We start from the raw sequence: 20,852 nt of genomic DNA, 5'->3' as shown, positions 1-20,852 counted from the left end.
GGCCCGGTCCGGGTTTTTTCTTCTTTCTTTCACACACCTGCTGGGCGGTGCCACCCGATCACAAGGGCTGGCAAGGCTTTCGGAGCCTGGGGAGCGGACACCCATATAAAGGGTGGCCAGGTGGCCCGGTCCAGGTTTTTTCTTCATTCTCTTACATGCCTGGTGGGCGGTGCCACCCGATCACAAGGGTTGGCAAGGCTTTCGGAGCCAGGGAAGCGGACACCCCTACAAAGGGTGGCCAGGCGGCCCGGTCCGGGTTTTTTCTTCATTCTTTCACAAGCCTGGTGGGCGGTGCCACCCGATCACAATGGCTGGCAAGGCTTTCGGAGCCAGAGGAGCGGACACCCCTACAAAGGGTGGCCAGGCGGCCCGGTCCGGGTTTTTTCTTCTTTCTTTCACATGCCTGGTGGGCGGTGCCACCCGATCACAAGGGCTGGCAAGGCTTTCGGAGCCTGGGGAGCTGACACCCGTATAAAGGGTGTCCAGGTGGCCAGGTCGCCCGGTCCGGGTTTTTTCTTCTTTCTCTTACATGCCTGGTGGGCGGTGCCACCCGATCCCAAGGGCTGGCAAGGCTTTCGGAGCCAGAGGAGCGGACACCCCTACAGAGGGTGACCAGGCGGCCCGGTCCGGGTTTTTTCTTCTTTCTTTCACACACCTGGTGGGCGGTGCCACCCGTTCACAAGGGCTGGAGAGGCTTTCGGAGCCAGAGGAGCGGACACCCCTACAAAGAGTGGCCAGGCGGCCCCGTCCGGGTTTTTTCTTCTTTCTTTCACACGCCTGGTGGGCGGTGCCACCCGATCACAAGGGCTGGCAAGGCGTTCGGAGCCAGAGGAGCGGAAACCCGTATAAAGGGTGGCCAGGCGGCCCGGTCCGGGTTTTTTTCCTCTTTCTTTCACACGCCTGGTGGGCGGTGCCACCCGATCACAAGGGCTGGCAAGGCTTTCTAAGCATGGGGAGCGGACACCCGTATAAAGGGTGGCCAGGTGGCCCGGTCCGGGTTTTTTCTTCTTTCTTTCACACGCCTGGTGGGTGGTGCCACCCGATCACAAGGGCTGGCAAGGCTTTCTTAGCCTGGGGAGCGGACACCCGTATAAAGGGTGGCCAGGCTGCCCGGTCCGGGTTTTTTCTTCTTTCTTTCACACGCCTGGTGGGCGGTGCCACCCGATCACAAGGGCTGGCAAGGCTTTTGGAGCCAGAGGAGCGGAAACCCGTATAAAGGGTGGCCAGGCGGCGCGGTCCGGGTTTTTTCTTCTTTCTTTCACACGCCTGGTGGGCGGTGCCACCCGATCACAAGGGCTGGCAAGGCTTTCGGAGCCAGAGGAGCGGACACCCCTTCAAAGGGTGGCCAGGCGGCCCGGTCCGGGTTTTTTCTTCATTCTTTCACAAGCCTGGTGGGCGGTGCCACCCGATCACAAGGGCTGGCAAGGCTTTCGGAGCCAGAGGAGCGGACACCCCTACAAAGGGTGGCCAGGCGGCCCGGTCCGGGTTTTTTCTTCTTTCTTTCACATGCCTGGTGGGCGGTGCCACCCGATCACAAGGGCTGGCAAGGCTTTCGGATCCTGGGGAGCGGACACCCGTATAAAGGGTGGCCAGGCGGCGCGGTCCGGGTTTTTTCTTCTTTCTTTCACACGCCTGGTGGGCGGTGCCACACGATCACAAGGGCTGGCAAGGCTTTCGGAGCCTGGGGAGCGGACACCCGTATAAAAGGTGGCCAGGCGGCCCGGTCCGGGTTTTTTCTTCTTTCTTTCACACGCCTGGTAGGCGGTGCCACCCGATCACAAGGGCTGGCAAGGCTTTTGGAGCCAGAGGAGCGGAAACCCGTATAAAGGGTGGCCAGGCGGCCCGGTCCGGGTTTTTTCTTCTTTCTTTCACACGCCTGGTGGGCGGTGCCACCCGATCACAAGGGCTGGCAAGGCTTTCGGAGCCAGAAGAGCGGACACCCGTATAAAGGGTGGCCAGGCGGCCCGGTCCGGGTTTTTTCTTCTTTCTTTCACACACCTGCTGGGCGGTGCCACCCGATCACAAGGGCTGGCAAGGCTTTCGGAGCCTGGGGAGCGGACACCCATATAAAGGGTGGCCAGGTGGCCCGGTCCAGGTTTTTTTCTTCATTCTCTTACATGCCTGGTGGGTGGTGCCACCCGATCACAAGGGTTGGCAAGGCTTTCGGAGCCAGGGAAGCGGACACCCGTACAAAGGGTGGCCAGGCGGCCCGGTCCGGGTTTTTTCTTCTTTCTTTCACATGCCTGGTGGGCGGTGCCACCCGATCACAAGGGCTGGCAAGGCTTTCGGAGCCAGAGGAGCGGACACCCCTACAAAGGGTGGCCAGGCGGCCCGGTCCGGGTTTTTTCTTCTTTCTTTCACACGCCTGGTGGGCGGTCCCACCCGATCACAAGGGCTGGCAAGGCTTTCGGAGCCTGGGGAGCGGACACCCGTATAAAGGGTGGCCAGGCGGCCCAGTTCGGGTTTTTTCTTCTTTCTTTCACACGCCTGGTGGGCGGTGCCACCCGATCACAAGGGCTGGCAAGGCTTTCGGAGCCAGAGGAGCGGACACCCGTATAAAGGGTGGCCAGGCGGCCCGGTCCGGGTTTTTTCTTCTTTCTTTCACACGCCTGGTGGGCGGGGCCACCTGATCACAAGGGCTGGCAAGGTTTTCTGAGCCTGGGGAGCGGACACCCGTATAAAGGGTGGCCATGCGGCCCGGTCCGGGTTTTTTCTTCTTTCTTTCACACGCCTGGTGGGCGGTGCCACCCGATCACAAGGGCTGGCAAGGCTTTCTGAGCCTGGGGAGCGGACACCCCTACAAAGGGTGGCCAGGCGGCCCGGTCCGGGTTTTTTCTTCTTTCTTTCACATGCCTGGTGGGCGGTCCCACCCGATCACATGGGCTGGCAAGGCTTTCGAAGCCTGGGGAGCGGACACCCTTATAAAGGGTGGCCAGGCGGCCCGGTCCGGGTTTTTTCTTCTTTCTTTCACATGCCTGGTGGGCGGTGCCACCCGATCACATGGGCTGGCAAGGCTTTCGAAGCCTGGGGAGCGGACACCCTTATAAAGGGTGGCCAGGCGGCCCGGTCCGGGTTTTTTCTTCTTTCTTTCACACGCCTGGTGGGCGGTGCCACCCGATCACAAGGGCTGGCAAGGCTTTCTTAGCCTGGGGAGCGGACACCCGTATAAAGGGTGGCCAGGCGGCCCCGTCCGGGTTTTTTCTTCTTTCTTTTACACGCCTGGTGGGCGGTGCCACCCGATCACAAGGGCTGGCAAGGCTTTCGGAGCCAGAGGAGTGGACACCCCTGCAAAGGGTGGCCAGGTGGCCCGGTCCGGGTTTTTTCTTCTTTCTTTTACACGCCTGGTGGGCGGTGCCACCTGATCACAAGGGCTGGCAAGGCTTTCGGAGCCAGAGGAGTGCACACCCCTGCAAAGGGTGGCCAGGTGGCCTGGTCCGGGTTCTTTTTTTCTTTCTTTCAAACGCCTGGTGGGCGGTGCCACCCGATCACAAGGGTTGGCAAGGATTTCGGAGCCTGGGGGACGGACACACGTATACACAAACAGAAACTGAGTGATACTCAGCACTTTATCATTGAACTCAGCAATGTCCCAAAGGCCTTTCATACAGTAAATGTGAACAAGAGCCGGGGTCCTCATAATATTAGTGGCCGCCTAATTAAATCTTGTGCTGAAGAACTCAGTCCTATATTTCAGGTTGTTTTTAATCAATCCTTGAAAACACAACATGTGCCCTCTCTTTGGAAAGAAGCAGTCGTGGTTCCTGTCCCTAAATCTAGTCGTCCAAAAATGTTAAACGACGTCAGGCCTGTTGCCCTCACTTCAGTTGTAATGAAAGTCTTTGAAAAAATCATCAGAAATGTGATTATGAAAGAGATTGAACACCAGCTGGATCCATTGCAGTTTGCATATAGGCCCAATAGAGGAGTGGAGGATGCACTTGAATACAGCCCCATATTTCAGGTCACAAAGAGTGAGAATAAACGGGATTCTGTCTGACCCAGTGTTCTCCTCCACAGGTTCTCCTCAAGGGTGCGTCTTATCGCCCTTATTATTCATTCTCTATACAAACATGTGTCAGAGCAGATATGAAAACAGGGCCATCATTAAATATGCAGATGACTCTGTTATTGCCAGCTTACTGAAAGAGGGTGAAACTAACCACGGTCCAGTCATTGATGACTTTGTTCAGTGGTGTGAGGAGTCTTATCTCCAGTTGAACATATCTAAAACAAAAGATATGGTGATTGATTTTAGGAAACAACAAAATGGGCACGCAGTCACTTTAATTAAAGGTCAGAAAATAGAGCAAGTACAATCATGTAAATATCTTGGGACCATAATCAATGAAAAACTGAACTTTGATCAGAATTGCAAATCAGTTTGTAAAAAGGGTCACCAGCACCTCTATTGCCTTAGGAAACTTGCTCATTTCCACATTGACCAAAACATTTTAACTTTGTTTTATCGTTCTTTTATTGAGTCTGTTTTATCCTTTTGTTTGGTGGCATGGTTCGGTCAGACCTCTGTCACAGAGAAAAACTCACTGAATCAGATAGTAAGATGGTGCAGTCATCTGATAGGTGAGCCACAGTCTTGTTTAGCCTCCCTGTGCTCCAAGCAGGTACAGAGGATGGCTTTATCAATCCTCAAAAATGGTTCCCATCCTCTACGGGGTGAATTTCAGCTTCTTTCCTCAGGATGGAGGTTTCTATTTCCAAGATGCAGGACAAAGCGTTATAAAAACAGCTTTGTCCCTGTTGCTGTCACTGAATTAAATAAGAACTGTTTTGGATTCGAAACATTAAATTACTATATATGTGCCACAGTGAGGTTTATATTTTTACTAGGTATGTGTGTTTTTGAAGGGATGCCAAATGCTATCATTTTCCTGTAAAGCAAATTTACCTTGCCCATGGGTATAAATACCTTGACCTTGATAGAACAGAACTGCCTGTGATATTCTGGCCCGCTGTGTGGTGCATCTGTTATCTGGCCTTGCTGTACAATCACAACATGGTATTGCATTAACAGAATTCATTTGTGAAGGCAGTGGTGTATTAGTCATGTTCTTTATTTTTCTTTTTGGTCCAAGGACGTTATGATGTGCACCAGGCGATACACAGATGTCAAACATGCCAGCAGCGGTGCAGCCCTGATTTAAAGGACCTGATTAGGAGTGGATATTGGCCAGCATCTGTCAACATGTCTACTCTTTACACTTTAGACCCTTGAGCTCCTTCCAGGAACTAAAAGTATTTTCTCCATGATTCTCCAGGGAAGCTTTTGCAAAACGGTTGGAGCGTTGTTGTCTGTTAAATTGAAGTATTTCTTTGAAATTGTTTTTCAATAAGCAGATGCAAATATTTATTTCTCTGTTATATTTCTGTACATACAAACTGGGCATGCCAACAGTGATGCACTGCAGCACAGCTTTCTTGATGAGGAAGACCAGCTGTGCTGTGATGTCAGCTTCAGCTGCCCAGCAGGCACACCTGAAATGTTGGCGGTTTCAGCTGATGGTAACAGAAATCTATATCACTTTCAGAAAAACGAAAGGTGCTCATTGTTGATGTTATTTGTTTTTGTGTTTTTATGCATATATTTCTATATACCTTCCATGGTTACAAACTCTGTTACAAACTGAACCTGTTTTTTTTAGACATATAAATCACTAAGCACAGTGAAGCTTTTGGTTTTGTAAAAGTGTTTCTTATTCAAAATGTATGTTGATTTTTATAAGGTTGAAGAGCAGTTAGCAGTGCATTCATGGACATCTTTAAACTATTAATTGAAGAATCTTTGGTCATGATGGCATGAACTAGAAACGTGAGCTCCAGGTGGGACTGCACAGCAGAACAAGTGTCCTTAAACTGCATCAACTGATGACGTCTTACAATTTTATTCTACTGTGTGTTTTTATCATTGAACGTTTATGTCTTTGTGTACACATACTAACACAAGCTACTGTGACTTAGAGAAGCTCAGCAACATTTTATTAAGTACACAAACAGTTCCAGGTGCTGGACTGTTTGAAGGCCCCACTTTGGATGTGAAGGACGTTCAGTTTTTTGTTGCAAAGTGTCTGCAAGGAATACATTATTATCACACCACAGTGAGCCAGTTGCATGAACAGCAGCCTAATCAGACTTCTGCAGAGTCTCAAAGTTTTTTTGGAGTCTGCTTCTTGTGTCCAACAGGAAGAATTCTGTCCATAAACAAGGGATTTTAAAATGTACCATTTCTCCGTTTTTTCTTTTTACTTTTGTAAAGTAACCTAAAATTATTATTGCCTCAAGTACGGGAGAGGATGATGATCTCACCACTGAGTGCTTCACTACATTTCCTGTGGATGTTTGTTGATGTGACACGGAGCAGTATCATCTGTAGCCCTGCAGCGCGGTCTCAGCTTCCTGTTTCCTGTTCCCCCTTTTTTTTCCCTCTCCAATGTTTAATCTCATGAACTATGGGACTATTACTCTGAACTATGGTTTTTTTTGTTTTTTAACCTCTTAAGCCCCAAGCCTACCTGATCTCCTGCTTTTTGCCCCCGTATCAGGGGGCAAAAAGCAGGAGATCAGGTAGGCTTGGGGCTTAAGAGGTTAAATGTTGTTCTAAGTGGCCAACAAATTGGTAATGCATGGTTAAAGTGAATTGTTAATTTATCGTTTCTGGTTTTACTATAAACAGACTGGGGACGCTTGTGTTTTCTTTCTTCCTCAAATGATCAGATAAGAATTGATTAAAAGAAATAATGCAAAGGCATTTTGCTGTGTTCACAGAGGGTCTTGAGGGTCTGTGTAAACGGAAAGATGTTGGCGATGGTGTGTATGGATTTGAGTATTACCCCACCACACCTGGAACATATTCCACGCAGCTACACATGGGCATGCAAACAGTACAATAACTGGAATACTCCAACTTGCCATTGTGACTGATCATTCTATGCTCTGTTTAGTCCCATGGAGGCTAAGATTGGCACTGAGGCTGGCTAGCAGAAGGTGAGTGTTGTGGATAGGAGTAGCTTTGGGTCACGTGGTGTCGGTAATAGTAATAGTGATTGCTATATCACCTGTTCACATCCTGAGGGAATTTTTGTGGGTGATGGGGGAAGTCGACTTTTGCTGACCGCTCAAGCTTAAAATGTTTTTGATCACTGTTTTTCTACGGATTTTAAGGATTTGAAAAGAAATAAATAACTTTTTAATCTGGAACTTTGACTTACGTTTTGAACAGCGGGCGCGTCAACATTATACCCCTATTCAGCTGCTCGGTGACTCAATATGGGACGCCAGGACTGCCATAATGAATTAATTAAATACACCATTAAATAATTAATTAAAATGGGAAATAATTAATTAAATAAATAGTTATGACACATGTAATTAAATAATTATTGACACATGTAATTAATTAATTATTGACACATGTAATTAATTAATTATTGACACATTTAATAAATTATTGACACATTTAATTAATTATTTATTGACACATTTTAATTAATTATTGACACATTTAATTAATTATTTATGATATATTTATTTATTTCATTTTGGCAGTCCTGGCACCTGGCTCTCATCTTGAATTAATTTTAACTGTCAACCTCACCCATCAAACTCAGGGGGCGGGGCTAACGCTGATCGACTCAAAACCATTGCTTTGGCCTGGTGGCCATTGTTTTTAGCACACAACAACCAGCATGTGGAAACTAACAGAACTGAACTTTGAAAAACCCTGTTTGTCACCAAATACAGTTTTAATATTTGTTTAGCCGAGAATGTAGTGGTTTAATCTTCATGTGTCTGGTCGGTTTCTCAAGATACAGCCTCTTTGCAAAAGTGCTTCGATGATTTTGGAGATGTCTGCCCAGTCTCACAGCAAAGCGTGGATAGACCCGCTCGCCTCGCAAGCAATCGAGCTGTTATTACCGCCGACAAAGCGCAGGCCCCGATACACAGCTGTAATAATCCCCGCTGACATGCCAATTCTGAATTATAACTAACATTAAAAACATGTTTAAGGAGGAGAGAGAGCAAATAAATTCGATTAACAGCTTATCTTTGGGTTTTTGTTCAGTAATCAGCGTGACCTGATAAACGCATAAAAGAGATAACGTTGGTGTTTCCTCATGTAGTAACTGCTGGCTTTAACTGTACAAAGGTTGTTCGAAACTATGACACACATACAGACTTCATGATGTTCGGCTAATATTTTTATTGTGAATATTAATCGTGAGGGTAAACAGACCTGTACACCACAGAGCGAGGTCAGCATGTCCACGATATCTTCAGCTCTCTGAGGTAACACAGAGTTTCCCAGCTGACTAATCTAACTGTCATCTACGAATAATTCACGGCTCATATCAATATGATTTTACAGAAAAGCATCCTTAATACTGCCAACTATCCCAGAGACGTGAACATCTACAGCATAAAGAACACACAAATATAGCAGTCTAACGCAACACTGTAACAGAGATGAACTGTCAGTTTGTCGCAGATCAAAGCGATTGGTTGAGGTGTTCATGATCTGTGTTTTCTGCATTTTCATCAGCGTCAGAGACTCAGCAGCAGATTAGAATAACAGTTATACATTTAATAAATCACCAAATGAACGCAAGAAACGAGCAAACCTGTTCAGACAGTTTGAGTTTGTGTTCCCTCAGCTGCAGACTCGCTGCTGTTTAAATGTTTGAGAGGAAGATTAGATATAAAGTAAACGTCAAACATAGACTCAGTCTGCGTTCACATTTGATATGAGGCCAGGATGGATAATGGCTGTGTCCTGTTTTAAGATCATACATGTAAAATTGTTGTCTGACCTCCGTCGATCCAGCTGCTCAGAGTTAACTGAAGTTAACTTGGATAAATTATAGTTAAGGAGTATCACAGATAACACCCACGTGAGCTGTGTGACTGTTCACCACTACACTGAAATCAGTAGCTATTACTGAAATACACGTGCTATTTCATAAACTATGATATAAATAGGGAGGTCCTACTAACATGTTTAGTTTTAAAGGACACCTTCCTGCCTTTAGTCTCATTCATGAGCAGTATTAGTTTTCTTCTAACATCCAGAAGTCTGCACCATGTGTTTCATAGTTTGTAACAAACCTTTGACAGTTAAACATAACATGACCGAAAAAGCAAAAAAATAAATAAATGAATAAAAAGAGAGAGAGAGATAAAAAAAATCACATAAATTATATGTTAACCTCATTTATTTTTAGTTAAGTAAACTCTAAAAATTCTAACAGATCGCTGGTGCTTAGAAAACCTATTAAAAAACAGATGATATAATATTTCTGTCCAGGTTGCAGTCTGCATGATGAACATGTAGCGTAGTGTAGTGAACCATTAAACGTCTGTAAAACGGTGCAGTTCTGAAACGTAACTTTAACCTCAGCCAAACCGATTTGCTCAGTTGTAAATAAAACAGCGAAGTAAACGTGACCCGACAGACAAAACCTGAGTGAATTAAGTCCAGCGTTTAACCACTGAGAGCTAAAACTCAGGTGAGGTTTCAAAGCTGTGCCGGTGATTGGACATCAGCTGCTGATGAAGTGGGTTCGCCTATAAAGTGCTCTGTTGGGAAACAAGCTCCAGCAGCTCTGCGCTCGGGAAAAACTATATTTCCTTATCTTGTGCAGAAAAATGTGCTGACGTTGTGTAATATCGAGCACCGGCTGCCCAGTTAAACTGTGACTATCACCAGGTAACGTGGGCATGTTTCTTGAATTAGCAGCAGGTGTTAAACAGCTGACAGGTGAGGAGGAGGATGATGCAGGTAAACTGAGGGCCTGTTGAGCTGATCGCTGGTTTCGTGAGAAAAATGTCAGCTCGTTCTTTATGTTACAGAAGCACAGAGACACAAGACCAGGTGGAAAGAGACGATCGTTCGGTGAAAATGAGAATCTGCGAATGCAACACGTGGAACACGGAGAGTGGAATATGTAAACAAACCGGTTAACGTAACCCCCTCGGTGCACTCTGCATGCTGACTGTTAGCAGAGCTACTGAAATCTCTGAAAACATCTGAGCACAAACATGTTCTATGTTGACAACCTGACCCGACATGTGAAGATTACAGCGCGACATTCGCGGCTAAAACACTGTTAAAAGTGTAGTTGGTGACAGAAAAACGAGGTATTTTAAAACTACACCACCACCATTGCTGCCTGTGATTTGAAATGCATTCTGGGATACCTGGCTGCCCCAAGTCTACACAAGCAATCGATTATCTAGGATCGACCTGTTTTGACTTACTTTGCACGGCAACCAATCAAATGTTAGAGAAGCTGCATGGGCAGCGTTAACCCCGCCCCTTGAGTTTGATGGGTGAGGTTGACAGATAAAATTAATTCAAGATGAGAGCCAGGCGCCAGGACTGCCAAAATGAAATAAATAAATATATCATTAAATAATTAATTAAATGTGTCAATAATTAATTAATTACGTATCATACCTATTTATTTAATTAATTATTGCCACATTTAATTAATTATTTAATGGTGTATTTAATTAATTCATTATGGCAGTCCTGGCGTTCCATACTCCTACAGCCTGCCTTACAATTAGATAAGCCTGATTAAGTTTGTAAACTCAACTAGCCAATCACCTCATTCAACCACTTCTAATCACTTTTACCAAAGCCAATAGCCACTTGCCTTACTGACGACTTGGCAACACTGCTTCAAGCTAGTGACAATGGCAGGCGGCGGGGATACGCTTTAAATAGCAGAAGCTGCAGGCGCTTACTCCTGACGCCCCAAACTTTATTAGTTGTGCGTTGCCATGTAAATAGTTTGCATTTCATGTGTATGTACTTGCTAAGTACACGTGAAGAGATGTTGAATAAAAAAACAAAACAAAACATACTTTTCTTTTCTGTTTTATTGAAAGCACTTTACAGAAAGTCCAATTGTTTACAATGAACAAAGAAGTAGGTACACTGTAAAATCTAATTAGTTCCCAGAACTCAAAAAAATTGAGTAAAGCTTAGCTAAAAATGACTAAATTAGGATAACTTATTTCTTTTGAGTACTCTGTACAAGCTCATTTGTTCCCAGAACTCAAGAAAATTGGATCAAGTTTACGTAAGATGACCAAGTTAGGGCAACTTACTCATTTTGAGTACACTGTACAGCCTTGTTAGTTCCCAGAACTCAAAAAAATTGAGGAAACTCGTTGCCTCAAAAAAACTAAGTAAAGCTTACTTAAGATGACTGTTAGGACAACTTACACATCACAAGTCTGCAGTATTAAGAATAACTTGATATTTCTGACTGTACAATTTTTAATTGTTTACCTACTGACAAACATTTCAAGTTCAACTAAATGAAAAAACTATTTGTGGTAACCTGAATATGATTAAAAATAATTAACAACACTTTTTGTAATGATGTTAAAATCAGCCCAACTTTTATTTTCAAACACAACAAAGTATAACAGCCAACATACTGGACACTGTTCTGCTGAACAACAAACAATTATATTGCCATCACTGTCATAATCTTACAATGAAACAAAGTCTCAGAAGTAATTATTCTGAAAATAAGTTTAGGCCTACCTCAAGTTTGTTTTGTACTTACTTATATAATCAAAATAAAATATTTGTTGTTCTGTCACAAGTGCAGTCTCTGATTTAAACACATTTGTTTTTCATTCCAACACAGGAGCTGGAATGTTGTAATGTTTTAAGGATGCTTGTTTCCAGTCCAGGCATTACTGCCTGAATGACTGTCATGGATCGAGGTGATCCAAATGTAGGTGCAGACAAAGTCTTTAACTTCCCTTCAGTACAGTGGCAGTGGATGTGGGTTGGAGATGCAATGAGCTTGAACCTGCAGGCGACCATCTTCACTGACCACACCATCTGTGACGGAGGACTCATCTCTCCTGGTGTCCTGCAAGCAAACAATCATATTTTTTGGAACATGAACTTAATTGCTTTCTTAAAACATTTTTTTCTGCATTTGGTATAAACAGACTCCAATTTACACTCAGGCTCCCTCCCCACCAGAGAGGTGACATTCAATGTCCCACTTGTCAGTCTGGATAGCCCTGACCCCCACCCGACACACAATAATGTCATGAAAGCATCATTTTAAAAAGTGCTATGCAAACATGGCCAATAACTTTCATTCTAATGATGTGCAAAATGATTTGGGCACAAAACAAATTTTGTTGTTAGAAAACTTGCAGACTTCACTATTTACAGTGTAGAGCCTCTAAACTAAGTTTGTAATGTGATCTTTCAAGAAATGCAGACAAACTGTTGTTGTTTGTTTACTTACACAGCATGTCTTGTAGAATTAACTGGAGTCACCAGCAACAGCACAGTGCAGTCACATCTCAAGTCTAATAACAGAAGACAGGAAAAGATCAGTACAGAAACAACTTCCCCAAACCAAAGCACAAATAAAACAATAAGTAAAACAGGCTGTTCTAAAGTATGATTAAAGTTCAGCCTCATTAATATAAATGTCACTGACAGTTGCTAATATATTGGAAAAGCAAAATACTTACTGATGTCTTTCTGTCCAACAACAGGAGTGCTGGTCCCGAGCCTCAAAGACAGTAAGAAGCAAGCAGAGGGAGAAAAAGCAGAACAGTTTTCAGAAACTGATTTGATCCTTAATGGCTGTGCAATCATTGTAACATAGAGATTGCTTATGTTGTTAAATAAAGGCTAGATTTGACATTAATAGATGCCACAGATGTTCAAAAGCTGCCACAAAGCACGAACAACAAATGGACGTCACCGAAGGTGGCCAGACTCCATGCACAGACCACACCTGTTCCCATCCCGGGCCCCCGCGTCACTCACAGATTGCTCTCCAGGAGGGAAATGTCCTGTCTTGTCCCGAATAAAGGGGTTTGAGGCTGGGCTTAGGGAACCCAAAGGTTAGGTTTAGGGCTGGAAGAACATGGGGGTTGAAATTAGGGCCCAATGTCCAATTGGGGCTCCAGGCGGTTAGGTTTAGGGCCGGAATAAAGTCCCTGCATGGGGTTAAGAGAGGTTAGGGTTAGGGAAGGCTTCAGGGCCAGGAGTTTATAATGGGATGGCCATGAAAAGGCCTATACCAGTAAAAATTGTGGAGAAAAGGAAAGGAGTAAAGAGAAGGGGAAAATTCCCTTAATTGGAGTTATAGCACCCTCTAGTGGGTTGTATTGGGATTATACTCTCACATAATGGCTCCTGAAGTCTCCCTCAAGCACAGAAATACATAATAAACATGAAATCAGACACTCAAATTGGTTTCATGGAGATGCCCCATTAACACGATCATTCCAATGATCCAACATGTGCTCTGCAGTCTTGTCAGTCCAGCGAAGATCGTCTGATTCTGTGCTGAACTTATCAGCAGGTAGAGCAGGAATGTGCTCCTTTAAACCTGTAATAAAATTGTTTATGTGCAATAATGTGTCTTGTTCTGTTTTGGGAAGAGCAGAAGAGAAGTTAATCACTGGGATATAAATGTCAGCTTGAGGGAATTTTTCTTGTGCCGTCCTCAGCGATTTTCTCAGCTCCGTTATTGGTGCATTTTTATCCCTCTGACGCCTGTTATTCAGGCCCAAGGATAGAACCAGCTTCTCCACCGACGTGTCAATATCTGCTTTATCCAGAAGGGTCTCTGCAGGGGCCCATTTGGCCCCTGGGAAGCTGTCAATTTGGACTCCCTCTGCTACATAAGGAGGAATCATGCCCACATTGGAGTCTCCGATGATGACCGATGCCTCCTTTGTGTGAAGTCTCCACTCTCTGAGCTTTTTCTTTGTGCTTGGATGTCTCGTCGGGGTGCATAGTCGTTGTCCAGCTGAAGCTATGTTGGTCTTCTTGGGGGTGGATTCCCCCTGTATGAGGTCCATCGCCACCATGTTCTGTGGTAGCTGAATGGCGGGAGATGATTTCCCCTGAGCAGAAATCCCATGGAACGCTGTAGGGATTCTCCTCGCCCTCTGGTCTCTCGGTGCCGCTTGATTGGGCCCTGGCTGTTGTAGATCCACAGGAGGAGGGGCAGGTCTCAGATCGCCGTCTCTCCCCTCACCCGTCTTGCTGGAGGGTGACTGTTCACCTCCAATCAGGTCAGGCGTCGTAGCAGTCGTAGTTTTGGGTGCGGTGTTAACTGTGCGTGGAGCATGAACTTGTGCTGTGACAGAAACAATCCGGCCCGTAGTGGCCTGCTGTGCTGCGGGTTGTGCGTGCAGAGAAGCTGATTGTGATGCTTCAATCAGGGGTGCAATCATGTCCAAATGTCTCCTCAATGCGTTCATTATAATGATCACGAAGGATTATGATGGCTGTATGAGTCCAGTTCTTAGCATTGCCCTCAATTAGAGTCTGCGTTTCTCTATTGGGGATGGCTGGCTTAATCACAGTCATTAGATTGTGAGCTATCTTGTTCAGAGGAGGAGGAGGAACGTCCCCCGAAACATTTTTTAAGTGGTGCACTGCCTTAATGAGTTTATGAGTGATGCGAACCTTTGCTGAGAAGTCAGGATCATCTGACTGTATTTTCTTCTGTGGAGGTCCGGTCCGGTCCGTTCGGGAGGAATTTACATACCGCTTATGCTGAGTTGATTCCCGGTCCGTTATCCGGTCCCGGTCAGGTCGTTTCCTCTGGTGGGCAGCGTAGCGGTCCACGATCCGTGGCTCTCCGCTCCATTTTCGCTGCCGCGGGTGGAAAAAGTCTCTCTCACCTCCGTCTCGCCCTCTCCTGGTAACCGAGGTGTAGGCTGTGCGATCGCTGCGGCGGGGGGACGGTGTACGTCTGTCCGGCCATCCACGGTCCGTACCCCGTCTCTTCCGGTGTTCCACCACAATCCACGGCTCATTCTCGTGCCAGGGGGGCATACTTGAAGCTCGTATACTAGCCTTAGCTATGTTATGTTAGCACTGGTGTGCCTAATAATAAAGGCTAACGGCTGTATGCAGCAAAATAAACTTGCTCCGTTTTCGTGTGATTAAAGAGCGCTTTAATGAGCTTTTACTCCATAAATCACAAATTACATAAATATGCGAGCCTTCTATGTTGCAACGTTTCGGTTCTGAATGTACCTTCATCAGGCTGGCTTGCAAAAAACATAGAAAAGTCCAAACATGCGGTTCGAAGTGGGAGGTGTGCGCTCAACAGAAGGTTCATGCGGTGTTGTGAGGATTGGACCACATTTCCCATAATGCTTAGAGTTCCCGGTTAAAATAACCAATAACAAAGAGTCTCATGCTTAGGGGCACCATCAGCCTGTTTGTGTGTTTGACATGTTTCACTCAGTGTTTCCTCCACTTTGTCTGTGCTGTGATGCAGCTGGACGACTCCACACTGACCCTCAGCAGTTCGCCTCAGCTGGTTCATGGTGTGCAGCTCTCTAAGGACCAAACTGGAGTCACTGCCAAGCTGTCGCTCTCCAACCTCATCATCTCTGTCTTCTTTGATGGCTACACCGCACAGATCCTCTTACAAGGTACAGAAAATAAAGTTTGATTCATGTAACATAAACTGTAAACTGTGCTGTTATTTGTTGAGCTGCTGTGTTCGTCCAGTTTGAATATTGATGCTGATCTGACTCATTCTGTCCTGATCCTTTGCAGGACCTGCTGGTTCATCTGTGGGGGGTCTGTGTGGAACCTCCAGCATGTCTCTGAGTGACCTGAGGCTCTCTGAGTACAGCTCCCCCAGGTAAGACCTCATCACAAGCTCAGAGTCCCTCTGACTGCTGCTGCTGCTGATGTTGCAGATATTCTGTTTGTATGAATGAGCCTGAACTTTGTTGTTTGTCGCCCCCTAGCTGTGAGATGCAGTACAGTGAGCCTGCTGACAGCACGATCAACTGCAACAGCGTGACTGAACGGTAAGCAGACTGATCCACACAGCAGGAAACATCTGTCTGTGTTATACTTTTACTTCAGCATGACTGTTTTTCTTTTTGGAAGTTTTCCCCTGTACTTCACCACATTTCATTGTATGAATAACAAAACAGACTCGACTGAAGTGAAAATTTTCAGGGGTTCAACGAAAGTCTTTTATTAACAGTTCTGGAATTACAGACATTTTTTATATTAATTTGATTTTCTATCTGTGGTACAGCTGTAATCTCCTGAAGGAGGCGCCCTTCTCCTCCTGTAACAGTGACATCGACCCAGAGCCCTACATAACCGCCTGCACCCACACTTTGTGGAAACATCCTGCAGTGGACGGACTCAACTGTCAGTTCCTGAAGGCCTACGCCAGAGCCTGCAGTCTACACAACCACGCTCTGGATGGCTGGAAGTCAAACGCTGGCTGCTGTAAGACCTTAATAAGACCTTAATAAGACATTAATAAGACCTTAATAAGCTCTCTTTGTTTAAAAATTGAACTGTGGATTTTTAGAGCTCACATGTTTTCAGGATAATACATCAGTGTGTTCCTCTGTAGCCTCTGAGGCCTTCTGTCAGGACAGGACCTGCAGCAATCACGAGTTCTATGGTGAGAAGACGGTCGATGGTGACACTCGCTGCTTCTGTCGGGCCATTTTTGCCTCCAAGTACCAAGAAAACTACTCTTTGGGTACGGCAGCTGTGATATCGTCATGACAACAGGGCTGAATAATGGAGGAAAACTTCTAACTGTGATTTTTCTGACTGATATTGTGACATTCAGGTGATCCAACAGTCTGCATGCAGGACTCTGCTTCAGTCACTCTGGTCGGTTGTCTCCTGGAGGACAAAGGCATCGACTACTCTGCCTTACACCTCAACGACCCGACCTGCAGGGGTCAGGTGGACGAGCTCACCCACATGGTGACCTTCAACTTCAACAGCAGCAACAGCTGTGGGACGGTGGTCACGGTGAGTATTATCTCCCCCTCCAGTTTGGGATCTTTCTGTGGGTTCAGCTTTACCTCTGTCGCTTCTCATCATGTTGATGATCTGTGAAGTTTATTTAAGTCAATCAGCTTCTGACACTAACCAGTCAAAAAAAGCAGGAATTCACACTGATAGCCTGGTCAACAAGCTGCAGCCATTAACTTTACAGTACTTTTATTAGTGTTTGAATTTTTATCATTCACTCATGTTAGCACAATGCACAGCAGCAAATGAGATTATGTGTAAGATAATTGCATTAGAAAAGTATCCAAAGGGCACCAAAAGAACAAACATGGTCCAGTTCAGGGACTCCAGTTAGCTGAAATGAAGACAACTAGCAGCTACACCCACCTGCCAAACAGGCCCCACCACAAGGATGACATTTTTTTAAATGCTTCACTCTTGTATTTAATAACTAAAAAACAGTTTTACTAAGGTGAGATCACAATATAATGCTACTTTCTCAACTAGAAACAAGAAAATAAGAAAAAAGGGGCAACTTTGATTTTTTCTCAAGCGGAAGTGGTGTAGTAAGATAGAGCCTTTATTTAATAAAGAAAGCTGACAAACCTCCTTAAATAAGTTTTTCTTCATAGCATGTTGACTGATTTTTTATGGGTTTTTTTTATTAGACCACGAACTGTCCACTAAACCAGATATCAAACTTTTTCCACTTATCCACTGGTGAAAATTATGGTGAGGAGCTCGGCCATCAGGGAGGGGCTAAGACTAGAGCCGCTGGTCCTCCGCATTGAAAGTCAGTTGACATGGTTCAGGCATCTTACTAGGATGCCTCCTGGGTGAGGTTTTCCGGCCATGTACCACCGGGAGGAGGCCCCTGGGCAGACCCAGGACATGCTGGAGGGATTATATCCATTGGCTGGCCTGGGAACGCCTTGGTGTTTCCCCAGACAAGGTGGAGGAGGTGGCTGGAAGAGGGAGGTCTAGGTTTCTCTGCTTAGGCTGCTGCCCCCGCAACCCGGCACCAGATAAGCAGAAGAAAATGAATGGATGAATGGATACTTTATTTATCCCAGCGCTGGGAAATCTCTTTGTTACAGCAGTTTAAAGCTAAATGAAAAACAATGAAGCAAAATTACTTAGAAATGATATGTAGCTCATTTCAAGCACAGTGTGTGAAAAATTATTTTAATAAAATAAAAACTGAATAATGTCTGAAACTACAAGCACACTTTTACAAAAAAAAAGCCTCTGTGAATTCAGATACTTACTTTTGTGTTTAATTTTCTTCTCTGACAAAGCCAGTTAACAGTGGCTGCTCTAAGAGCCTAAAGAGCAATAAAGGTGAAATTAATGTATCAAATCATTTATTTAAATTCATTAAACTAATGCCTTGTGTACGTAAATAAACAAAATAAAGTGGCAGCATGTGCAACTGAAGATAACAGATCACTATTTGTTTTTTACTTTCTAAAACTTTCTATCCTGGGTAAGCCCCCATGTATGACACTTCGGTTTGCTCCCACAAGATGTCTCATTTTTAACACCTACTAAAAACTGTCACACATCTGATTGTGTGACTCTGCAGACCAACAACAGCCAAGTGATCTACAAAAACACCATCATGACCCAGAACAGCTCCTCTGACATCATCACTCGTCTCGACCAAATCTCCATCGACTTCTCCTGCGTCCAAACTCAGCCGGACATCAAGACTGCCACCTTCAGGATCAGAGACAGGTGTGTGGTGGCTGCTGGTTTTCTTTGAGTTACTTTAAGATGTGAAGCTTCTCCTGAGGTTTGTGAGTCAGAGAAAGCTGAAGTGTGTTTGTGTTCTGCAGCTCTGTGATCCAGCACATCACATCTGGAGTTTGGGATTACACTCTGACCATGCAGAGCTTCACTGACGTCGACCGCACACAAGCTGTGGAGTCCAACACTGAAGTGCAGCTGAACCAGAAGATCTGGGTGGAGCTGAAGACTGACGGGCTGGATGGAGACGTGGTCGTCGTGGTGACCGGCTCCTGCTGGGCAACTGACCAGCCATCACCCGACAGCACTCCGAGATACGACCTGATCATAAACGGGTGAGACAGACTCAGACAGTCATGTGGTTTTGATCTCTCTCATGGACTCCTGAACAAAGTGTGTTTTCCTGTCTGTGAGCAGCTGTGCCAACCCTGCTGACCAGACTGTGCAGGTGGAGGAAAATGGACTGGGAACCTCCAACTACTTCTCCTTCAGTATGTTCCAGTTTACTGGGAGCTCTGGTGACGTCTACCTGCACTGCAAACTCCACCTGTGCCCCAAACAGGAGAGCAGCTGCCTCCCGGTACACCAAACACACACAAACTGAGCTGCATGTGCTTAGCTCTCACTAAAAATACCAAAACTACATCTGAAAACTTTGTTGTTGCTACTGAATTTTTTTTTCAAAAATATGTGACCAACTTTACACCTTCACATACACATTCTAGTTATTTTTATTTTTGATGTTGCTTCACTCTTGCCCATCCTTTCTTCGCAAATAGTGATGTCACGTCTAACACTGAAACCTCAAGGTCTGTGCTGAGCAGAGGGTCCAAATTAATGCCATGTCAAAGCTTGTATTGTTCTTCAGAAAGTCACGTAACCAAAGATAAACAAGGCACTGTTGTCTGAAATGACGTGGCTGCCTCATTATGTGATTTAAGCTATTGAAAAGATGTGGGAATTACAGTTTTGCATGATCTGGATCTGAGGTGATTCTCAGGATTGTCACAAGCAGGAGATTGCAAGCACATTATGGAGCCCCCAAAAAGGCAAAAATTATGAGCAGTTTGGGACCATTTTACATAATATCTCCCAATAATTCATTCAGTGTCAGAGAACGGGGCTTTGTGGATCTCCCTTTTTTCCAAACAACTGGCCAGAAAGATTCAACACATTCACACGGCTTCATCACACCATTGCTCTTTGCATGCTACTACTCCAACATTACTTAATTAAAAACATGTACATGTATACCAGTTAAAAAAAATGTATTTGTACTCACAGGTTCAATTTAATCTCTAAAATTCTTCCCAGCATTAATGATTTTAGTCATGAGGTTTGAAATGACGACCCAAATGCAGTCTTAGAAAGCAGGCAAGGCACAAAATAAAGAGCTCCTTTAATAATTCTTTGTCAAAGGACATACAGAATACAGAGTGACAGAGAACTTAAAGGCACAGACTAACAGATGCACTGACAATGGAAAAATGGAAACTGGAACTATATAAACAAATATGGACACACTGAAGGCAATTAAGAGAAGAGGAAACATGGGGAACAAGGAAGAGCTGAAACTAGTTAAGTCAAATGATACAAAGAAAGTAAATCTAAATACAAAACACTGGATACTGAAAATTACAAAATAAAACAGGAAGTAACTCAACTGGAAAACCTCTAACACTGCATTAGATGTGCATAGACTTGACAAAAAGAAAACACAGGCTACGCTAATAAATACCAGAACACGAGTAAACGGAAAACCAAATGACAATCCTAACAGAATTCAGAATACAGGAAGACTAGAACAAACAAAACCCAACTTAAAATAGTACACACTAAAGCTCTAAGATAACAATGAAAAGTACACTAAAAACTCTCAATAAAAACCAGACAACTCAAAATAACCCAATAAAAACCAACAGACCATGACTCTTTTAATGTATTATTCCATAACTTAAGTAGGATGTCTTAGTTTCACCACACTCCAATATAACTGGGTTTAGCCCTTATGTGTTTATTAAACATTCTTTTCATTTATTCTTCTTGCTCTTTTTTAAAAGCAGAATAAAACATTAAAATGAAAGGATTCTGACACAAAAGCTCAAATGCTGGCTCTCAGCAGATTCAATTCTGAATGAAAGGATCAGCGTTGATCTTGTCCTGCAGCTGCTCGCAGACACAGATCTGCCAGGTCCAAATATGAAGGTGAAGCCTTCATCAGCATGGCCTGGACTCATTAGGTAAGACACACTCTGCTGTTTTCAATTACATCATGTTGAGACCTGTG

General features: G+C 44.8%; 1 protein-coding gene and 2 long non-coding RNA genes across 3 annotated transcripts in view; 1 reads left to right on the top strand and 2 right to left on the bottom strand.

The window, feature by feature from the left end:
* LOC146510790 (uncharacterized) overlaps positions 1 to 20,852 on the bottom strand; it is a 360,605-nt gene that overhangs the window by 90,127 nt on the left and 249,626 nt on the right. The window lies entirely within an intron of this gene.
* On the bottom strand, positions 11,070 to 12,705 carry LOC146510819 (uncharacterized). The gene is made up of 3 exons (XR_014876091.1): positions 12,532 to 12,705; positions 12,300 to 12,363; positions 11,070 to 11,909 (listed from the first exon to the last, which is right to left on the bottom strand). It is a non-coding gene; the product is annotated as an uncharacterized LOC146510819 (long non-coding RNA).
* LOC146510818 (pancreatic secretory granule membrane major glycoprotein GP2-like) lies at positions 14,550 to 20,426 on the top strand. The gene is made up of 9 exons (XM_085172688.1): positions 14,550 to 15,468; positions 15,596 to 15,683; positions 15,793 to 15,855; positions 16,092 to 16,291; positions 16,422 to 16,553; positions 16,647 to 16,834; positions 18,402 to 18,553; positions 18,655 to 18,900; positions 18,983 to 20,426. The coding sequence occupies exons 1-9, from the start codon at positions 15,228 to 15,230 to the stop codon at positions 19,167 to 19,169; spliced, it is 1,497 nt and encodes a 498-aa protein (XP_085028814.1). The 5' UTR covers positions 14,550 to 15,227; the 3' UTR covers positions 19,170 to 20,426.

Source organism: Neolamprologus multifasciatus, chromosome 9, assembly GCF_963576455.1.
Source record: "Neolamprologus multifasciatus chromosome 9, fNeoMul1.2, whole genome shotgun sequence".
In the NCBI taxonomy this organism is placed as follows: domain Eukaryota; kingdom Metazoa; phylum Chordata; class Actinopteri; order Cichliformes; family Cichlidae; genus Neolamprologus; species Neolamprologus multifasciatus.
This window is presented reverse-complemented; position numbering and strand designations above follow the sequence as displayed.

Excerpts from the sequence above, each read along its gene's own strand:
- LOC146510818 (XM_085172688.1), top strand. The coding sequence starts at position 15,228 with ATGCTTAGGGGCACCATCAGCCTGTTTGTGTGTTTGACATGTTTCACT. Across the intron at positions 15,684-15,792 it reads TCTGAGTACAGCTCCCCCAG|CTGTGAGATGCAGTACAGTG; the intron begins GTAAGACCTCAT and ends GTCGCCCCCTAG. Across the intron at positions 18,901-18,982 it reads TACGACCTGATCATAAACGG|CTGTGCCAACCCTGCTGACC; the intron begins GTGAGACAGACT and ends GTCTGTGAGCAG.